We start from the raw sequence: 22,875 nt of genomic DNA, 5'->3' as shown, positions 1-22,875 counted from the left end.
TTTCCTTTGTGGGATCAATGAAGTATCTATCTATCGATAATGACCTGTTGTATATGTGTCCTGTGTTGTAACTCCGCTGTACTAACAACTGGATTATTCACTCACATTAGGAACACCATATAGAAAGAATTTACCGATAAGAAGTTCAAGTGGTACGCGTTAAGCTAGAAATTATTTTCTTTTGATAGTTTGCAGTGGATAGGGTTTAAATCCACCAGGCCTTTCTGTGTGCATGTTCCCCCCGTGTGTGTCTGTGTGGGTCTAAAGGCTTCCTCCTGCAGTCCAACAACATGCACATATTTTAACTGGGGATCCTAAACATAGGTGTGAATAGTTGTATAAAATGTCTACAGCTCTGAAGTTTCATTCATTTAAAACAAAAAAACAAAATCTTCATGTGGCACCAAAGTGAAAACTAGACTGGCAAAGAAAAAAACTTTTGTAAAAACATTTATCTGAGTTCAGTTTTATAGAAAATAATCTTTATTCAAAGTAAAATTAAATTCTTATTTTGCCCCAAATTCATGGTGTTTAATTTGGCAAATTAAAGATAAAAAAAAAAAAACCCTGCTGCTATGAGTAAACATACCAGCAGTTAGAGAAAGGCTAACGTAGCAGAGCAGTCTCTCTTAAAATGAGGCCAAATTGTAGTCAAATGGAAACTTTGAGGAATTAGAAAAAAAGAAAAATGCTAAAACAAAAGAACTGCATCATGACACTGAGCTGCAGTGATGAAAACTCCACATGTGCAACAACTGAGGTGAAGAAACTGGGATCATTACATTTGTATTCATTTTTTATCAAACTTATTAAATATGTTTTTCATGTGTTTCACTGAGTGATTACTGTGTATTTTATGTAAAACTTTAAAAATTGTTTTACGCTATCCATGAAACATTGTGCAATATAAATTAAAAAAGGGTGAAATATTTCCAACTTACATAATACAGTCAATGTGGTGATATCACTCCAGTCTGTCCAGGAAGAGCTTCTTCTACCCCGGCAGCTGTATCCTCCACCATGAGACTCAGTAACTCTGATGGTTCTGTATTCACTGGATGCTGAACCTATGTTTGACTGGCCTCGTCTCCATCCATACGTCCACTGAGCTCCTTCACCTCCTTGAATCTCACATCTCACAGTGACTGTCTCACCTCTGTATATCACACTGCTGTATATCTGAGTCCAGGATGGTTGTAGGAACACAGTGGGCTCAGGAGGAGCTGTTCAAACCAAAATATATCATTAGCACACTGATAATTTGACTGAAAAATTAATAATCAAAATGTTCTTTTTTAAAATAAATACATTAAACCAGGTAATCTACTGATCTTTATATTCAACACTTTACTTATTTCTGCATCTTTATATTTACATATTTATACATTTTTAAACATATAATCCATGAGTCATCAGTTAGCTGTTGTTTGCTAACAATGCTGTTAAACCTCCAGTGATGGATTCAAAGCTGGAGGCTGCTCTGCTCTCATAAAGTGATTATTAGTTCATAAATGGTGAAATAAAAGTCTTCATGTGGCACCAAAGTCAAAACTAGATTTGCAAAGAAAAACTTTTGTAAAAACATTTATCTGAGTTCAGTTTTACAGAAAATAATCTTATTCAGAGTAAAATTAAATTCTTATTTTGCCCAAAACTCATGATGTTTAATTTGGAAAATGTCAAGATAAATAAAGTAAGAAAAAAAACCCTGCTGCTATGAGTAAACATACCCCAGTTAGAGAAAGGCTAACGTAGCAGAGCAGTCTCTCCTAAAATGAGGCCAAATTGTAGTCAAATGGAAACTTTGAGGAATTAGAAAAAGAAAAATGCTAAAACAGAAGAACTGCATGATGACACTGAGCTGCAGTGATGGAAACTCCACATGTGCAACAACTGAGGTGAAGAAACTGGGATCATTACATTTGTATTTCATTTTTCATCGAACTTATTAAATATGTTTTTCATGTGTTTCACTGAGTGATTACTGTGTATTTTATGTAAAACTACTTTTGATACTAAAATAAAAACAGAACCTGCACTCTTATTGAAAGACAAAGTATTTTGTAGTGTTTTTTCCATGAAACATTGTGCAATATAAATTAAAAAAGGGTGAAATATTTCCAACTTACGTAATACAGTCAATGTGGTGATATCACTCCAGTCTGTCCAGGAGGAGCTTCTTGTGCCCCGGCAGCTGTATCCTCCACCATCAGACTCAGTAACTCTGTTGATTCTGTATTCACTGGATGTTTCAGATATGTTTACTTTGCCTCGTCTCCATTCATACGTCCACTGAGCTCTTCCACCTCCCTGAATCTCACATCTGACAGTGACTGTCTCACCTCTGTATATCTGAGTCCAGGATGGCTGCAGGGTCACAGTGGGCTTAGGAGGAGCTGTTCAACAACAACAAAAAAAAAAACCCATCATCAGACTTATAGAAATATAAAATGATAATTGAAGCTGTCCTGGTTTTATTGCTCGTGTTAGTGGTAATCACATTTTTTCATCCTAGTGATAGTTTGACTGAAAATCAACAATAAAGAGTTTAATAAAAACAAACAGATTAAACCTGGTAATTTGCTGATATTTAGACTCTACCAGCAGAGTGACTGGAAACAACCAGGTGTGCATAAATCTGTGAGACTGAACATCAGAACATAAAAACACAATATCATGTAAACAACTTCAGTTTGTCAGATTTTACATTGTATAAATAGTTTTTATAGTCAAGTATCCCACTATTTACTTATTACTACATCTTTACATTTACATATTTCTACTTTTATGAACATATAATCCAGAGTTGTCAGTTGGCTGTTATCCTTTGAATAACCTGAGATCTTAGTTTCTAAGGAAGCTCAGATCCTTTAATGTGTGGAGACAGATGTAGGAGATTTTCTACCAGTCTGTGGTAACAAGTGCGTCTGTTTTGCTGTTGTCTGCTGGGAGCCACACTTCAGAGGCACCAGAGCTCCTCAGACTGAGTCAATCATGCTGCCATGAAGAACACTTCAATAAATCATTCCTACTGTTCTCTATAAAGCTGTATAATAACTCTTCATTCTGCGACAGGTGAACGCATCAGTCAGGCATAAAATCCCAAACATATTATTTATTAATGTAATTTGCATTTCTGTCTTACACAATATGATCCTTACTTTTACTGTTTTTAACAAACTTCATTTTTACTTTTTGTTTTCACTGTAAATGTAAAAATTCCTGCGCTGTCTCATAGTGAGCTTTGCGACGAGGGAAAACAACACACTGGACCAGGTCTACACCAACATCCCAGATGCTTACAAAGCCACCCCCCTGCCTCATCTCGGACTCTCTGATCATCTCTCTCTGTCCCTGATCCCTGCTTATAAACCTCTAATTCAAAGACAAAAAAACATCTGTAAAAACAGTACGAGTGTGGACCGCAGAAGCCACCACGGCCCTACAAGACTGTTAATTTTGAAAATGTCAAGATAACTAAAGTAAGAAAAAAACCCTGCTGCTATGAGTAAACATACCAGCAGTTAGAGAAAGGCTAACGTAGCAGAGCAGTCTCTCTTAAAATGAGGCCAAATTGTAGTCAAATGGAAACTTTGAGGAATTAGAAAAAGAAAAATGCTAAAACAGAAGAACTGCATGATGACACTGAGCTGCAGTGATGAAAACTCCACATGTGCAACAGCTGAAGTGAAGAAACTGGGATCATTACATTTGTATTTCATTTTTCATCGAACTTATTAGTGTGAATGCTTGTAAAAGCATTCACAGTATTGTTGTTGTAATCTTTATTAGTGTGAATGCTTGTAAAAGCATTCACAGTATTGTTCTTCTAATCTTTATTATTAGTGTGAATGCTTGTAAAAGCATTCACAGTATTGTTGTTGTAATCTTTATTATTATTATTTCATATTCCGTACGTTTTTTGGCATCTAACTCCTTCAAAACCGTTCAACTTAGAAAAACCATTAAAACACCGTTAGATTCCTCTTCTTTTGGACATGACTGCTTCTACTTTTCTCATTTTTAACATTTATATTTTTAATTTTATTCAACTTTTTCCAACAAAAATTTCCCATGTATTTCAATGGGGAGACCCTTCAAATTCTCCTTCAACTTATTCATTTTTAAACTCTTACTACTTGCACATACGTTGACATAGAGCCACCATTCAAACTTTAAAACGAAGACAAGACATTCAACTATTCAACTTGTATTTATCTTTTCAATATCTTTTATACTTTTTCTTCAGTTCCAGTTTAAGTTTCATGCTGTTTTTTCACCCGTTTCAGAGTTTATAATGGGTGTGTATGGGACGGAATGTTGCCGCTAGAGTGAGACAGCTCAACTGCCAGAGTGGAAGCAGGTCGAAAATTAATCTTAAAATCTTTTTTAAAACTGCTGCTGTGTCCGCAGCATTCGCTCTACAGCCATCATTTTACCCTCAAAATGTAGCCATCGCTGTCCTCTTTCATTCAATGTGTTTACTATTGTAATAGGTGTTATGGTTCTTTCATAAATGTCACCAATGCGCAGCCTACTCCCTCCAACTGCTCCATAGACTCCAATGTTAAAATGGCTCAGAAGGTTCGTTTGAAAATCAGAAGAGCATGGTGTCTTTCCACTGTCACCACGTCCATATAATAAACTCCACATGCATGAAAACCGAGAATTAGGTAGACTAGACATTGCTGCCGCTCACGGTGAAAGAATTTTGTCAATAGGACTTGTACTTTTCATTTGGGAATGATTTGTTTCGGCCTGACTTTTCTGTTCATTTTAAGCAGCAAAAGTGAGGTGCATGTCTGTGTGTGTGTACTGAGCCATTGGGTGCAGTCACTATAGCAACCAGGCTCACACCTGCCTGCTTAACGAGCTCTCTCTCTCACTGTGCCAAGATTCATCTTAAACACTTTCAACTGCTGCTGTGTCCACAGTGTTTGCTCTACAGCCATCATTTAACCCTCAAAATGTCACCATCGTTGTTCTCTTTCCAACACCGTGTCTTTCAAAGCTCAGACATTTAAATTTTTTAAACTGTGTGGATCCAAGAGGAGGGATCACATTTTAGTCATTCAGTGATTCAAAGAACATGAAGTTTTAATATTCATTCAGATGTTTTCTGACTTTGAATTTTCTTTCTCATTTCTTAGGTTTTTCTAATTTACATTTAAAACATTTTCAGCTTTTTTCCAACTTCTTCTGTGTAACCTTTAGCTTTTAGCAGTTCAGCTTTTTTGTTTTCAGTTTAAAATACTTGTATTTTTCATCTCATTCAACATTTTTAACTTAACATTCAGCAATTAATTCATTTCAGTGCATACATTCAGATTCAAGCATTCACACTGCAGTTTCTTCAGAAAATGCACTTTCTAGTTATTATTATATATTCCGTACGTTTTTTGGCATCTAACTCCTTCAAAACCGTTCAACTTAGAAAAACCATTCAAACACCGTTAGATTCCTCTTCTTTTGGACATGACTGCTTCTACTTTTCTCATTTTTAACATTTATATTTTTAATTTTATTCAACTTTTTTCAACAAAAATTTCCCATGTATTTCAATGGAGAGACCCTTCAAATTCTCATTCAACTCACTCCTTTTCAAACTGTATCTACTTCCACATACATTGACGTAGAGCCACCATTCAAACTTTAAAACGAAGACAAGGTATTCAACTATTCAACTTGTATTTATCTTTTCAATATCTTTTATACTTTTTCTTCAGTTCCAGTTTAAGTTTCATGATGTTTTTTCACCCGTTTCAGAGTTTATAATGGGTGTGTATGGGACGGAATGTTGGGGCTAGAGTGAGACAGCTCAACTGGTAGAGTGAGAGCAGGGGGGGAATTAATCTTAAAATATTTTCTTAAAACTGCTGCTGTGTCCGCAGCGTTTCGTCTACAGGTATGATTTTACCCTCAAAACGTAGCCATCGCTGTCCTCTTTCATCCAATGTGTTTACTATTGTACTAGGTGTTATGGTTCTTTCATAAATGTCACCAAAGCACAGCCTACTCCCTCCAACTCTTCCATAGACTCTAATGTTAAAATGGCTCAGAAGGTTCGTTTGAAAATCAGAAGTACAGGCTGTCTTTACACTGTCACCACATCAATATAATAAACTCCACAGCCATGAAAACCGAGAATTAGGTAGACTAGACATTGCTGTCACTCATGGTGAAAGAATTTTGTCAATACGACCTGTACTTTTCATTTGGGAGCAATTTGTTTCGGCCTGACTTTTCTGTTAATTTTAAGCAGCAAAAGTGAGGTGCATGTCTGTGTGCGTGTGTACTGAGCCATTGGGTGCAGTCACTATAGCAACCAGGCTCACACCTGCCTGCCTAACGAGCTCTGTCTCTCACTGTGCCAAGATTCATCTTAAACACTTCTCTTTCAACTGCTGCTGTGTCCACAGTGTTTGCTCTACAGCCATCATTTTACCCTCAAAACGAAGACATCCATGTTCTCTTTCCAACACCGTGTCTTTCAAAGGTCAGAGTTTTAAACCTTTAAAACTGTGTGGATCCAAGTGGAGGGATCACATTTTAGTCATTCAGTGATTCAAAGAATATGAACTTTTATTATTCATTCAGATGTTTTCCGATTCTAAATTTTGTTTTCTCATTATTTAGGTTTTTCTAATTTACATTTTAAACATTTTCAGCTCTTTTCCAACTTCTTCTGTGTGGATTTCAGCTTTTAGCAGTTCAGCACTTTTGTTTTCAGGTTAAAATTTCTGTATTTTTCATCTCATTCAACATTTTTAACTTAAAATTCAGCAATTAATTTATTCCAGTGCATTTATTTAGATTCAAGCATTCACACTGCAGTTTCTTCAGAAAATGCACTTTCTAGTTAGTGTGAATGCTTGTAAAAGCATTCACAGTATTGTTGTTGTAATCTTTATTATTAGTGTGAATGCTTGTAAAAGCATTCACAGTATTGTTCTTCTAATCTTTATTATTATTAGTGTGAATGCTTGTAAAAGCATTCACAGTATTGTTCTTCTAATCTTTATTATTAGTGTGAATGCTTGTAAAAGCATTCACAGTATTGTTCTTCTAATCTTTATTATTAGTGTGAATGCTTGTAAAAGCATTCACAGTATTGTTCTTCTAATCTTTATTATTATTATTATTATTATTATTATATATTCCGTACGTTTTTTGTACTCTATCTCCTTCAAAACCGTTTAACTTAGAAAAACCATTCAAACACCGTTAGATTCCTATTCTTTTGGACATTAATGCTTCTATTTTTCACATTTTTAACATTTATATTTTTAATTTTATTCAACTTTTTTCAACAAAAATTTCCCATGTATTTCAATGGGGAGACCCTTCAAATCCTCATTCAACTTACTCATTTTCAAACTGTATCTACTTCAACATACGTTGACATAGAGCAACCATTCAAATTTTAAAACGAAGACAAGACATTCAACTATTCAACTTGTATTTATCTTTTCAATATCTATTATACTTTTTCTTCAGTTCCAGTTTAAGTTTCATGATGTTTTTTCACCCGTTTCAGAGTTTATAATGGGTGTGTATGGGACGGAATGTTGGGGCTAGAGTGAGACAGCTCAACTGCTAGAGTGAGAGGAGCAAGAAAATTAATCTTAAAATCTTTTTTAAAACTGCTGCTGTGTCCGCAGCGTTTGGTCTACACGTCTGATTTTACCCTCAAAACGTAGCCATCGCTGTCCTCTTTCATCCAATGTGTTTATTATTGTACTAGGTGTTATGGTTCTTTCATAAATGTCACCAATGCACAGCCTCCTCCCTCCAACTCCTCCATAGACTCTAATGTTAAAATGGCTCAGAAGGTTCGTTTGAAAATCAGAAGAGCATGGTGTCTTTACACTGTCACCACGTCCATATAATAAACTCCACAGGCATGAAAACTGAGAATTAGGTAGACTGGACCTTGCTGCCGCTCACGGTGAAAGAATTTCGTCAATAGGACCAGTACTTTTCATTTGGGAACGATTTGTTTCGGCCTAACTTTTCTGTTCATTTTAAGCAGCAAAAGTGAGGTGCATGTCTGTGTGCGTGTGTATGGAGCCATTGGGTGCAGTCACTATAGCAACCAGGCTCACACCTGCCTGCCTAACGAGCTCTCTCTCACTCTGCCAAGATTCATCTTAAACACTTTCAACTGCTGCTGTGTCCACAGTGTTTGGTCTACAGCCATCATTTTACCCTCAAAACGAAGCCATCGTTGTTCTCTTTACAATACAGTGTCTTTCTAAGCTCAGAGATTTAAACTTTTTAAACCGTGTGGATCCAAGTGGAGGGATCACATTTTAGTCATTCAGTGATTTAAAGAATATGAACTTTTAATATTCATTCAGATGTTTTCTGACTTTAAATTTTCTTTTCTCATTTCTTAGGTTTTTCTAATTTACAATTAAAACAAATTCAGCTTTTTTCCATCTTCTTATTCTGTGTAAACATAAGCTTTTAGCAGTTCAGCACTTTTGTTTTCAGGTTAAATTCTGTTTTGTTTTGTTTTTTATCTCATTCAAAATTTTTAACTCAAAATTCAGCAATTAATTCATTTCAGTGCATACATTCAGATTCAAGCATTCACACTGCAGTTTCTTCAGAAAATGCACTTTCTAGCAATGAGCTCTGTCTCACTCTGCCAAGGTTAAATGTAAAAATGTCTGTTGATTCATCTTAAAGATTTCTGTTACAACTAAGCGGTTGGAGTTAGATTAAGTCAACAGGTACGAATAGAGCATTCTCCTTGGCCTTATAAATTCAAGCTTATTGTGTATTGGTGGACTTGTCTTCTGCACACAGGTTTTTCAGATCTGGGCAGTTGGAGTCAGTTGATGACTTTTAAATAATCCTTTCTGACTGGATAATTAAAGCTCACAGCATCTACCTGTCTGTAGTGGATTTTCCCACATTTTAAATAATCTAATCTCATTTAATGTCTCTGTTTTTAGTCTGTATAGTTTTTCTCCCTACGAATATACTCAAAGTAGTCTTAAAATAAAACCCACAAAACAATTCAAGATGAAATACTTTTTATTTTCTCGTTTAATGCCAGTTGCCCTCTTTCTCTGTATGTCACTCATTCGCTAATACTCAGGCAAAAAGTACCAATTTGTATGCTGATGAGTCTTGTGTATTTTTTTCCCTCTGTGTCTCTATGACAGAGAAATGTATATGCTCAATATTGCTGTTCAAACTGATGCTCAAATTTCCAAGCACCACCTGAACGCCTCATCTGTTTTCAACCCATCACTGGACCAACTGTCGTCATTCCGCTTTGCTCTCTGCTGTGGTAAGTACAGTACACTCAGTACTGCACTGTTTTATTTTTATGATGGTAAAAATACATGTTTGACATTTAAACTCACATATCAAGTCCATCAGAGTTTAAAAGAGTTCAAAGAATAAAGAAAGGAAAAAAAGAATAACCTTCACTATCATTTATATAGGTTCATGACCTTTGCTGTTAGTAGCAGTGCTAATGCTAGCTTTAATGCTAATGCTAGCAACGATGCTAACGCTAGTTATAGTGCTAACGCTAGCCTTAGCAGTTGTTAACTGACAAAAAGAATATTCCTGTGATATTCCTGTGATATTTATTGGTGGTCAGTGAGACAAAAGTAACAAATGAGCTTTATTTTTGCCATTGTGGCTTAGTTTTAACAGTAAGAGTGCTTTATGACTTTTACTGTTAGCAGCCATGCTAACGCTAGCTTCAATGCTAATGCTAGCAACAATGCTAACGCTAGGTATAGTGCTAACCCTAGCCTTAGCAGTTGTTAACTGACAAAAAGAATATTACTGTGATATTCCTGTGATTTTTATTGGCGGTCAGTGAGACAAATGTAACAAATGAGCTTTATTATTGCCATTGTGGCTCAGTTTTAACAGTAAGAGTGTTAGCGCTAGTAGCAATGCTAACACTAACTGAAGTGCTGACGTTAGCAGGAATGCTAGCGCTAGCAGCAATGCTAAGACTAGTAACAGTCTAAAAGTAGCCTTACATAAGTTGAAATACTTCAGTTAATTAGTTTGAATTATGAAATGGCTGCTGTATCAGCTGGTGTGCTATATTACTCTATAATTACCGTGTTGAATGTAAGTTCTGTGTATCATATCGTGTGGGCTTTGTATTTCTGTAAGTCTGATAACACTGTACACACAACTAACATATTATTTCTCGTCTTACACTTTCAGGAACTTGACTGACATCTGTGCTTTGCCTGGTAGGTGTGCACATACTGTAAGAGAAGTAGACCAAAATAAAAAAAATAATCTGACTTATATAAGCTGTAAAGTGATGGGTTCAATCTTTCATTCAAACTAGACCTTTTAAACACAAGTTTATAATAAATACACATAAGTGCAGCTTGTGTATTTAGCTTGGGCTAAAATATTTTTTTCGTACATTTTTGTAGTCACACTACATGTGATTAGTTAATGATTCACTCAATCATATTTGTATGAAAAATATTATTGCTGAATTTAAATAAATATTTATTATTTTAAAAAGTGCCCAATAATGCAACTTTTTGCACATGGCAGCCAACAACAGTTTAGCTTGAATATTTTGTTTTGTCCTTTTTCAGTAGTCACAATTAGTTCATACAATTACCATGTGATATAATTGTAATAAAATTATTTTTTTTCTTCTTTTTTGTTCACAGTGTGCAGAAGAAGAACAAGGACCAGATCTCCAGTCTTCTCTCTCACATCCCAACCCCCCATCCCCTCTATCCTCTGTACTGCTCCACCTGTTGTCTCTGCCTTCCTTCCATCTGTATTTCACCCTGTGGTTTGTGAGAAATTTTGCCAAACCAAGAATCTTATTGCGGTTTGATTTCAAAGCTGCGTCTCTAATTTTAGAGTTCGAAGGAACTCTAATTCACGGTTTAATTGGGATTTCCCAGCCGTGTCTTTCCTGCTCTGTCTGTTCTCTCTGCTAAATTTTCTCTCTACCTGTTTTTCACTCCTGGCTTGCTGCTGAATAATGGCAAGCCAATAAAGCAATAAAGAGTGCATATTTTGCCTCAACCTATGAACAAACTGAACAAACAAAGAAAACTCTGCGGTTTGATTTCAAAGCCGCGTCTCTAATTTTAGAGTTCGAAGGAACTCTAATTCACGGTTTAATTGGGATTTCCCAGCCGTGTCTTTCCTGCTCTGTCTGTTCTCTCTGCTAAATTTTCTCTCTACCTGTTTTTCACTCTTGGCTTGCTGCTGAAAAATGCCAAGCCATTAACGCAATAAAGAGTGCATATTTCCTCTACCTGAGAACAAACTGAACAAATAAAGAAAACTCTAATTAACGGTTTGATTGTGATTTCCCAGCCGTGTCTCTCCTGCTCTGTCTATTCTCTCTTCTAAATTTTCTCTCTACCTGTTTTTCATTCTGGGCTTGCTGCTAAGTTGTGCCAAGCCCATAAAGAGAGTGCATATTATTCTCTCAACTGACAAACTGTCAAACAAACAAAGACATCTGTTTCTGAGAAATAAAAACTGAAATATAAAGACAAAGACAACATCTCCTGGTGTGTGCCACTCTTATTTTTTGAATATATTTTCTAAAGACTAAGAGAAACACAGGTGTGTAAAAATGCCAAGGAAGCAGAAAAAGTCACAAGCTGCAAAACAACGCTGGAAGAAGTTCCATGAGTTTCACAGTGTACCAACATGTGAACAAGCTGAGTGTGATTTTCTTCAGAGCTCTGCAGAAGACAGTGTGTCTGCAAAGACCAATGCTGATGGTGTCAGACAGGCAGGTCAACATGTTCCTGCACATGTACAACAGGTATCCTATGCTGATGCTGTAAAGAGTGGACTGCAGCATGAATTTAATGAACATCAGGTAAACCACAGAGACCAACATAAGGTGTCAAGTGCCCCACAGGTCGGTTATGCTAATGTTGTGAAAAGAGGCCATCACAGTGATGTGGCAGGACGATCTCATGCAGAAACAGTGAACCTTGAAAACCAGCCCTCTGTTACACGTGTCTGCGCATCTCACAGCCAGGCACATCCTAAATATGGAGACTCCAGAAACAAGCAGTGCACATGTAATTCATTCACATTTCTTGCATTCCTTCATGAGAATGAAAACATGACTACAGCTGACCTTAATCTGGTCTTGGATAAAGGTGATGTAATGTACAAAGAGGCCAAGAAAAGATTCCCCAAGAGTATTCATTTGGCAACCGATGAGCTGCCAGACAAAGTTGATGCTCGCAGGTCTATGTATCATGTTGACATGACACAGCCTTCCCGGTATGGGACATTTGAAGAACCTCCAGAGGAAGCAGTAGATACCTTTCTCAGCTTAGAAGCAGGACTGAGCTGCCTGTTGTCAGATGTGCAGTATGCCTTACTGATTATGAGTGGATTGTGTATTGCAGTGTTCAGATCCACATCAGGCAAATATGGTTTCTTTGATCCACACTCCAGAACACCCAGTGGTCTTCCTCTACCACTATGGTCACGTGATCGTGGTACAGCAGTGATGCTGAAATTCACACTCCTCAGTGACATGATTAAGAGGATCCAAGATTCTTATGAAATGATGGAGATATCACTTTCTTGTAACTATGAGCTGAAGCCTGTGCAGTTTTACAGTATGAGCACAGTCAACCTGAGTGATACTATCACAGACACAGTCTGCAGACCAACAGCTGCCGCTGCTGTGGCGCCTACTCACGCTGATACAACTGTTGATGAAGCAAACCCCTCTACTCCAAGGAGAAACACAACCACTGGTCTGACTGAGAACATCTTTTGTCAAATGTCCATTTGTACGCCACTGGTGAAACAAAAAGAAGTCCACATGACTCAGTTCACATCATATGAAGATCAGAATGAACCTCCCAGTATACCAACTGAAGAACTATGCAGTGAATTAAGTTTCCTTCCATCAAGGGATGCTTTTTCATGTCAATCAAGTGCTGCAATAACAAATGTTGCTGCCTGTTATCTTTCTGATATAGTTTTACAAAAACTGAAAAAACTTAATAAACAACAAAGGCACAAAATGAAAAGAAGATTAATGGCATCAGAGAAACCCAGAAATCAGAGAAAAGAAAACCAAAAAAGCAAAGAACGACAAAAGTATGCTTCAAACAAAGAGTACAAAGAAAAGAAAAAATCTTGCACAAGCGAGGCATATAAAAACAATCCTGAAGTTAGACAGAAACATCAACAATATATTAAAAGACGTTACTGTGAGAACGATGAATTCAGAAAGAAACAACAACAATATATTAAAAGACGTTACTGTGAGAACGATGAATTCAGAAAGAAACAACAACAATATATTAAAAGACGTTACTGTGAGAACGATGAATTCAGAAAGAAACAACAACAGTATATTAAAAGACGTTACTGTGAGAACGATGAATTCAGAAAGAAACAACAACAATATATTAAAAGACGTTACTGTGAGAACGATGAATTCAGAAAGAAACAACAACAATATATTATTGTTATATATTATATAATATATAACAGTATTGTTGTTGTAATCTTTATTATTATTATTATTATTGTGTGGATGCCCTCAAGGGCTTCCACACTATTGAGTTCCTGTTTCTCTTTATTCTTTATCTTTATTATTCTTCATCTGCAAGTTGCTTCCGTACGTTTTTCGGCACTTAACTACTCCCTCAGTTTTCAGCCGATTTTCACCGTTCAAACTCTAAACTGTTTTACTCTTTCTGCTAATTCCAGCTATGACTTTTGGTATTTATTACTATTATACTTTTTAAAATATTACACTTTTTTCCTTTAATTTGTCACATTGAAATGAATGGAAAACTTCCACAATTCTGCTAAAACTTGCTTGTTTTTGAAACTTAACTACTTCCTCATACTTTCACCTAGAAACTCCATTCAAACTTTAAAATGTTCTCAGATTATTGGGCTATTTCTGTATGATTCAGCTTTTTCAGATCTTCTACCGTTTTAATCTTATACCTCTTTAAGTTTTCAGTTGCAAAATTGTGATTTTTCAGAAAATACATGCGTTGTTATGGTTGCTATGCAATTAACTCACAGTGTGCACTTGTCCTTTCTGAATTTTCTCTTCATGTCTGAACAACTTCTTGCTACTCGCTCAATTTCCACTCAACCCCCACAAATTATACATCAAAATGTAGGTATTTTTGCTGGCTTTCAGAAAATGTCACTATCATTGTTGTGGGACTTATACATTTTTTGCAAATCTCCTCAGAGTAACATGAAGTTTGAAAACTCTCCATAGAAACTCAATGGAGAGTTTCTTCAAAATCACCGCTGGATTTCTCTAATGACAGGCATTTTCAAATCGTCATATCTCCTTAACAAAACAAAGTTGAGACATGACGCTTGTGCCAATATATCTTCAGGCATCCCTGATGCTCACAATTCAAGAATTTGTTCCTCACCTATTACCGTTCTGAGATGAATTACACTTGTTTGAGGGTAGGAAATTTGTCCCTCGCTCAGATTTCTTCAGATTTCAAACTCTGGAAATGAGGCACTTTTTTCTCTCGTCATATCTTTTTGATGGATTTCCACAGAGACCTGAAATTTTCCATGACTGTTCACCAAAGCCTGCTTTTTCTTACGGTGAAAGAAGGGTTTTGATGCTCCATATAGATTTAGAGTTACAAAACGTTGTTTGAGGGCAAGTCAAGGCAGTTTTGCTTCGCCTCTACTCAGTTACAGTGTATTACAAGTCATATAACTTCAATAATTTATAATTTATCTCTGAATTATGAAGACCTGCTGATTCCCCCATCTCTTCTGAACAGAACAGTGTTAGAATGAGCATTCTATCCCCTACGGTTAGGAAATTATGGCCATTTGTTCGAGGGGAATCCTGAATGTCAGAAATACACTGCAGAAAACCCATAGCTCTCTCTGTGTCTGTGTGTGTAAGTGCTGATTACAGCAGGTGCAGCCAATTTAACTGACCTAGATATACCAAGCCCAGACTCTTAACAGCCACTGCTCCCTTTAGACTCTGTGTATGTGTGTGTGAGTATCAATATTTCTCCCATGTTAAAGTATTACTCCTCCATAATATTATTTGTGCTAAATCAAAGTACTTCTACTACATCTTAGTACTTCTGCTCAATCACATTATTTCTGCTAAATCATAGTATTTTTGAAAAATCATGGTATTTGTGCCAAATCATGGTTTTGGGGCCAAACCAATAATATTTATTTCATGTTATGAGATTACTACTAAGTGGAGGAATGTCTGTTATGTTATAGTATATGTGCTGAATATAGTATATCTGCCAAATCATAGTATTTATCCCAAATCATAGTATTTATGCAAAATTACTGTATTTCAGCTAAAAATCAGAAATAGTACCTTTTAGCAGAAATTTCTGTCAAAAGATATTATTTATATTAAAACATAGTATTTCTACTAAATCATACTATTTGTGCCAAATCATAGTATTTGTACTAAGTCATAGTACTTGTGCCAAATCATAGTATTTGTACCCAATCATAGTATTTCTGCCATATCATCGTATTTGTGCCAAATTATGGTATTTTTTTGCCAAATCATGGTATTTGTGCCAAATCATGTTATTTGTGCCCAATTAAAATTTCTGTTATGTTATAGTATTACTACTAAGGCATAGTATTTCTACCTAATCATAGTATTCCTTCAAAATCATAGTATTACTGCAATTTTGTAGTATTTGAGCAAAATCGTAGTATATGTGCAAAAACATACTATGTCTGCTAAATCACAGCATATCTGTTATGTTATTGTATTACTACTAAGGCATAGTATTTCTACCAAATCATAGAAATCCTTCAAAATCATAGTATTACTGCAATTTCAAAGTATTTGAGCAAAATCCTAATATATGTGCAAAAATATACTATGTCTGCAAAATCCCAGTATATCTGTTATGTTATAGTATTACTACTAAGGCATAGTATTTCTACCAAATCATAGTATTCCTTCAAAATCATAGTATTACTGCAATTTCATAGTATTTGAGCAAAATCGTAGTATTTGTGAAAAAAACATACTATGTCTGCAAAATCACAGTATATCTGTTATGTTATAGTATTACTACTAAGGCATAGTATTTCTGCCAATAACAGTATTTGTACTAAATCATAGTACTTGTGTCAAATCATAGTATTCCTTCAAAATCATAGTATTACTGCAATTTCATAGTATTTGAGCGAAATCGTAGCATATGTGCAAAAACATACTATGTCTGCAACATCACACTATATCTGTTATGTTATAGTATTACTACTAAGTCACAGTATTTTTGCCAATTCGTAGTATTTGTACTAAATCATACTACTCGTGCCAAATCATAGTATTTGTTGCAAGTCATAGTATTCAAATCAAAATATAGTATTTGTACCAAAGCATTGTATTTGTACCAAAGCATTGTATTTGTACGAAGTACAGTATTTCTGCCAAATCATAGAATTACTGCAATTTCATAGTATTTTGAGGAATCCCTTTTGTTGTAGTATTACTTCTAAGTCATAGTATTTGTACTGAAACGTAGTATTTGTGCCAAATCATGGTTTTGGGGCAAAACCATAATATTTATTTCATGTTATAGTATTACTACTAAGTGGAGGAATGTCTGTTATGTTATAGTATATTTGCTGAATACAGTATATCTGCCAAATCATAGTATTTATCCCAAATCATAGTATTTATGCAAAATTACAGTATTTCTGCTAAAAAGTAGAAATAGTACATTTTAGCAGAAATTTCTGTCAAAAGATATTATTTATGTTAAAACACAGTATTTCTGCTAAATCATAGTACTTGTGCCAAATCATAGTATTTGTACCCAATCATAGTATTTCTGCCATATCATAGTATTTTTTTTGCTAAATCATGTTATTTGTGCCCAATTAAAATTTCTGTTATGCTATAGTATTACTACTAAGGCATAGTATTTCTACCAAATCATAGTATTCCTTCAAAATCATAGTATTACTGCAATTTCATAGTATTTGAGTGAAATCATAGTATTTGTGCAAAAACATACTATGTCTGCAAAATCACAGTATATCTGTTATGTTATAGTATTACTAGTAAGGCATAGTATTTCTACCAAATCATAGTATTCCTTCAAAATCATAGTATTACTGCAATTTCATAGTATTTGAGTGAAATCATAGTATTTGTGCAAAAACATACTATGTCTGCAAAATCACAGTATATCTGTTATGTTATAGTATTATTAGTAAGGCATAGTATTTCTACCAAATCATAGTATTCCTTCAAAATCATAGTATTACTGCAATTTTACAGTATTTGAGCGACATCGTAGTATTTGTGCAAAAACATACTATGTCTGCAAAATCACAGTATATCTGTTATGTTATAGTATTACTACTAAGGCATAGTATTTCTACCAAATCATAGTATTCCTTCAAAATCATAGTATTACTGCAATTTCATAGTATTTGAGTGAAATCATAGTATTTGTGCAAAAACATACTATGTCTGCAAAATCACAGTATATGTGTTATGTTAAAGTATTAGTACTAAGTCACAGTATTTCTGCCAATTCGTAGTATTTGTACTAAATCATGGTACTTGTGCCAAATCATAGTATTTTTTGCAAATCATAGTATTCGAACCAAAACATAGTATTTTTACGAAGTCATAGTATTTCTTCTAAATCATAGTATTTCAATCAAATCTCAATAGTTGTGCTGAAATGCAGAATTATTGCCAAGTCATAGTATTTGTACTGAAACATAGTATTTCTGCCATTAAGAGTATTTCTACTAAATCATAGTACTTGTGCCAAATCTTAGTATTTCTGCCACATTGTGCTAGTTGTGCAAAAACATAGACTCTCTGCAAAATCATAGTATATCTATTATGTTATAGTTTTACTACTAAGTCGTAGACTCTGTATTTTGTTAAAGTATATCTGCTGAATACAGTATATGTGCCAAATCATAGTATTTATAGCAAACCATAGTATTTGTGCTAAAACATAGTATTTCTGCCAAATTGTAGTATTTGTGCAAAAACATAGAATGTGTGCAAAATCATAGTATATCTGTTATGTTATAGTATTACTACTAAGGCATAGTATTTCTACCAAATCATAGTATTCCTTCAAAATCATACTATTATTGCAATTTCATAGTATTTGAGTGAAATCGTGGTATTTGTGCAAAAACATACTATGTCTGCAAAATCACAGTATATCTGTTATGTTATAGTATTACTACTAAGGCATAGTGTTTCTACCAAACCATCGTATTCCCTCAAAATCATAGTATTACTGCAATTTCATAGTATTTGAGTGAAATCTTAGTATTTGTGCAAAAACATACTATTTCTGCAAAATCACAGTATATCTGTTATGTTATAGTATTACTACTAAGGCATAGTAATTCTACCTATTCATAGTATTCCTTCAAAATCATAGTATTAGTGCAGTTTCATAGTATTTGACCGACATTGTAGTATTTGTAATAAAACATACTATGTCTGCAAAATGACAGCATATCTGTTATGTTATAGTATTACTACTAAGTCACAGTATTTCTGCCAATTCGTAGTATTTGTACTAAATCATGGTACTTGTGCCAAATCATAGTATTTTTTGCAAATTATAGTATTCGAACCAAAACATAGTATTTCTACAAAGTCATAGTATTTCTTCTAAATCATAGTATTTCAATCGAATCTCAGTAGTTGTGCTGAAACGCAGTATTATTGCCAAATCATAGTATTTGTACTGAAACATAGTATTTGTGCCCAAAGAGTATTTCTACTAAATCATAGTACTTGTGCCAAATCATAGTATTTCTGCCACATTGTGCTAGTTGTGCAAAAACATAGACTCTCTGCAAAATCATAGTATATCTATTACGTTATAGTATTATTAGTAAGTCGTAGACTCTCTGTTTTGTTATAGTATATCTGCTGAATACAGTATATGTGCCTAATCATAGTATTTATAGCAAATCATAGTATTTGTGCTAAAACATGTCTGCAAAATCATCATGTATCTGTTATGTTATAGAAATAATACCCCGGCATAGTATTTCTGCAAAATCATAGTATTTTTGCAGAAACATTGTACCTCTGGTAAATCATAGTATTTCTACTAAATAATAGTATTTCTGCCAAATCATAGTATTTGTTTCAAATCATCGCATTTGACAGTTCAACTTATTTAACTCTTCTCAACAGCTCAACACCTCTTCTTCACCCCGTTTCAGCAGAATTGTGAATTTTTTCACCCCTTTTCAGGACAAATCCCAGCTTTTTCAGGTGTTTTCAACAGAAATCTGTTTTTTACAGACATTCTGCTTTTTCACCTGTTTTCATCGCAAATACTTCTTTACCTCTTTTCAGTAGAAATTCTTCTGATTCACGTATTTTAAGCAGAATTTTCAGCCTTTCACCTCTTATCAATACAAATCTCAGTATCTTCTGCTCATTTCAGAGGAAACCCTTTCACCTCTTTTCAGTACAAATTTGAACTTCTGTACCCCTTTGAAGCAGAATCTTTGCCTTTTCACCTCTTTTAAGCAAAAGTTTCTGTTTTTTCACTTGTTTTCAGCATAATTTTTCAGTTTCTTTAATGCCATACAATATTTGCAGCTTTTCATCTTTTTCAGTCATTTTCAGCAGACAGCTTCAGCGTTCCGGCATCCACACAGCATTTTCGCAGGAAATGCAAACTTTTTCTAGTATTCTTAAAGTTGCTTCCGTACGTTTTTCGGCACTTAACTACTCCCTCAGTTTTCAGCCGATTTTCTCAGTTCAAACTCTAAACTGTTCTGCTCTTTCTGCTAACGACTGCTATGACTTTTGGTGTTTATTACTATTATACTTTTTAAAATATTACACTTTTTTCCTTTAATTTGTCCCATTGAAATGAATGGAAAACTTCCACAATTCTGCTAAAACTTGCTTGGTTTTGAAACTTAACTGCTTCCTCATACTTTCACCTAGAAACTCCATTCAAACTTTAAAATGTTCTCAGATTATTGGGCTATTCCTGTGTGATTCAGCTTTTTCAGATCTTCTACGGTTTTCATTTTATACCTCTTTAAGTTTTCAGTTGCAAAATTGTGATTTTTCAGAAAATACATGCGTTGCTATGGTTGCTATGCAATTAACTCAGAGTGTGTGCTGGTCTGTTCTGAATTTTCTCTTCATGTCTGAACAACTTCTTGCTACTCGCTCAATTTCCACTCAACCTCCACAAATTATACATCAAAACGTAGGTATTTTTGCTGGCTTTCAGACAATGTTACTATCTTTATTGTGCGATTTACCGTTTTTTCGCAATTTGCCTCGAAGTGACACATAGTCTGGTTACTTCCCATTCAAAGTCTATGGGGAGGTTTTGAAATTCAGAGCTGAAATTCTGTAACGGGAGGCATTTTGAAATCGCCATATCTCCTTAACAAAGCAAAGTTAGGACATGAGGCTTGTGCCAATTTATCTTCAGACACTGCTGACACTCACAGTGGAAGCAGTTTTTACATTCATCTTACCGTTGAGCCATAAATTACGTTTGTTTGAGGGGTGGAAATCTGTCCTCCTCTCAGTTCTCACACTCTGAAAATGAAGCCGTTTCTTCTCTCGTCATATCTCCGCGACGGAGGTACAAAGAGCTATGAAAATCGCAGTCAAAATACACCAAAGTCCGCTGATTCACCCAGTACAAGAATTATTCTGCTAGCCCTCCTAGTTTTTGAGTTACACGACGTTTTGTGACTCCAAAAAACGGCGCTTTTCGCCTCTCACCGCGATCTATTTCTGATTGCTGATCTATTTGTTTTTCAGACGCCCGCCCCCTTGCCAGGTGGCGCAATCAGTAATGACACGGCTCTGCACCTCAAAGGTCGTGGGTTCAATCCCACCTTGCTTCAACATTTTTTTTCATTACAAATTTAAACACTATCACAGACCTGTCATTTATATTGATCATTTATTACAATTCTGCAAAGTTTTATAATTTTAGCAGCTTTTCTAATATGGACCGAAATACATACAAGTACCCAGCCTAATGAAGCAGACAGAGGCAGTAGCTCTGATTGGTGAATTTGAGCAGAATCAGGTTGTTCTTTCATTTCATTTCTTTATTTCACACATGGTTTATCGTGTTTCTTTTTCTACATACAGAACCTTCTGCCTCTTTTTAGCAGAAATTCTGCCTCTTTTCAGCAGAAATTCTGCTCATTCACCTCTTTTCAGCGCAATGTTCTGCTTCTTTGCCTCTTTTCTGCAGAAATTCTGCTGATTCATCTCTTTTCTGCAAAATTTCCAGCCTTTTCACCTTTTTCAATGCTTTCATCTTTTTCAAATCATAGAGTTAAAATCAAAATATAGTATTTTTACCAAAGCATTGTATTTGTACGAAGTACAGTATTTCTGCCAAATCATAGAATTACTGCAATTTCATAGTATTTTGAGGAATCCCTTTTGTTATAGTATTACTTCTAAGTCATAGTATTTCTGCTTTGTCATAGTATTTGTACTGAAACATAGTATTTCTGCCAAATCATAGTATTACTGCTATTTCATAGTATTTGAGTGAAATTACAATATTTCTGCTAAAACATTGCATTTCTGCTACTGTATTTCCGCTGTATTACGTAGTGGCAAAGTAGGAGGCTGACTGTTACTAAGTGCATCAGTGTACATAGGTCATCTCTTGTGTTGGAGTGCCCTCTTGTGGCGCCTTTTGGGTAGTGCCTTAGTAAACGTCAACAATGCAAAGAAGTGGTATCAGACTGGTTTGTAGTGGAGGAATTTGTTGCCAGTTTATTTCATCTTTAATCCGTATTCATGTTGTAATGTAGTAACTTTTGTAGCACAAATACCACAATATGGCAGAAATACTGTTTTGGCACAAATACTTTGATTTGGTATACTTTAGCTTCTTCACCCTTTTTCAGCAAAGTTTTCATTTTTTTCACCCCTTTTCAGCATAAATTCCAGCTTTTTTGGCTGTTTTCAGAAAAAAAAACTATTTTCAGCAGAAACTCTGCTGATTCACCTCTTTTTAGCGCAAGTTTCTGCTTCTTTGCCTCTTTTCTGCAGAAATTCTGCTGATTCACCTCTTTTCTGCAAAATTTTCAGCCTTTTCACCTCTTATCAGCACAATTCTCAGCAGCTTCTGCTCATTTCAGCAGAATTGTCAATCTGTCCACCTCTTCTTTGTATAAATGAGTTTGGGTCAGTGAGATGAGTAGCTTCTCTGAGTCTGGCGGGGCCAGGTTCGAATCCTACTCAGGGTGACATTTTTTTTTCACCACCATACAACTTTTTGCAACTTTTCAGCTTTTCAGCAGACAGCTTCAGCGTTAAGGCATCCACACAGCATTTTCGCAGGAAATGCAAATTTTCTACTTATTCTTCAAGTTGCTTCCGTACGTTTTTTGCCGCTTAACTACTTCCTCAGTTTTCAGCCGATTTTCTCAGTTCAAACTCTATACTGTTCTGCTCTTTCTGCTAATGTTTGCTATGACTTTTGGTGTTTATTACTATTATACTTTTTAAAATATTACACTTTTTTCCTTTTTTTTGTCCCATTGAAACGAATTGAAAACTTCCACAATTCTGCTAAAACTTGCTTGTTTTTGAAACTTAACTACTTCCTCATACTTTCACCTAGAAACTCCATTCAAACTTTAAAATGTTCTCAGATTATTGGGCTATTCCTGTATGATTCAGCTTTTTCAGATCTTCTACCGTTTTAATCTTATACCTCTTTAAGTTTTCAGTTGCAAAATTGTGATTTTTCAGAAAATACATGTGTTGCTATGGTTGCTATGCAATTAACTCAGAGTGAGGGCTGGTCCGTTTTGAATTTTCTCTTCTTGTCTAAACAACTTCTTGCT

At 35.1% G+C, this 22,875-nt stretch overlaps 1 protein-coding gene across 1 annotated transcript in view; it reads right to left on the bottom strand.

The window, feature by feature from the left end:
* Nucleotides 1-1,746: 1,746 nt before the first annotated feature.
* Nucleotides 1,747-22,875, bottom strand: part of LOC134623980 (peroxidasin homolog) — a 122,738-nt gene continuing 101,609 nt past the window's right edge. The window contains exons 5-6 of the mRNA XM_063468977.1: nt 2,130-2,396; nt 1,747-1,769 (exon numbers count right to left, since the gene is read on the bottom strand). Coding sequence (XP_063325047.1) covers nt 1,747-1,769; nt 2,130-2,396 — 290 coding nt within the window. The remainder of the gene's footprint in view (nt 1,770-2,129; nt 2,397-22,875) is intronic.

Source organism: Pelmatolapia mariae, linkage group LG3_W (genome assembly GCF_036321145.2).
Source record: "Pelmatolapia mariae isolate MD_Pm_ZW linkage group LG3_W, Pm_UMD_F_2, whole genome shotgun sequence".
NCBI classification, from domain to species: Eukaryota; Metazoa; Chordata; class Actinopteri; order Cichliformes; family Cichlidae; genus Pelmatolapia; species Pelmatolapia mariae.
This window is presented reverse-complemented; position numbering and strand designations above follow the sequence as displayed.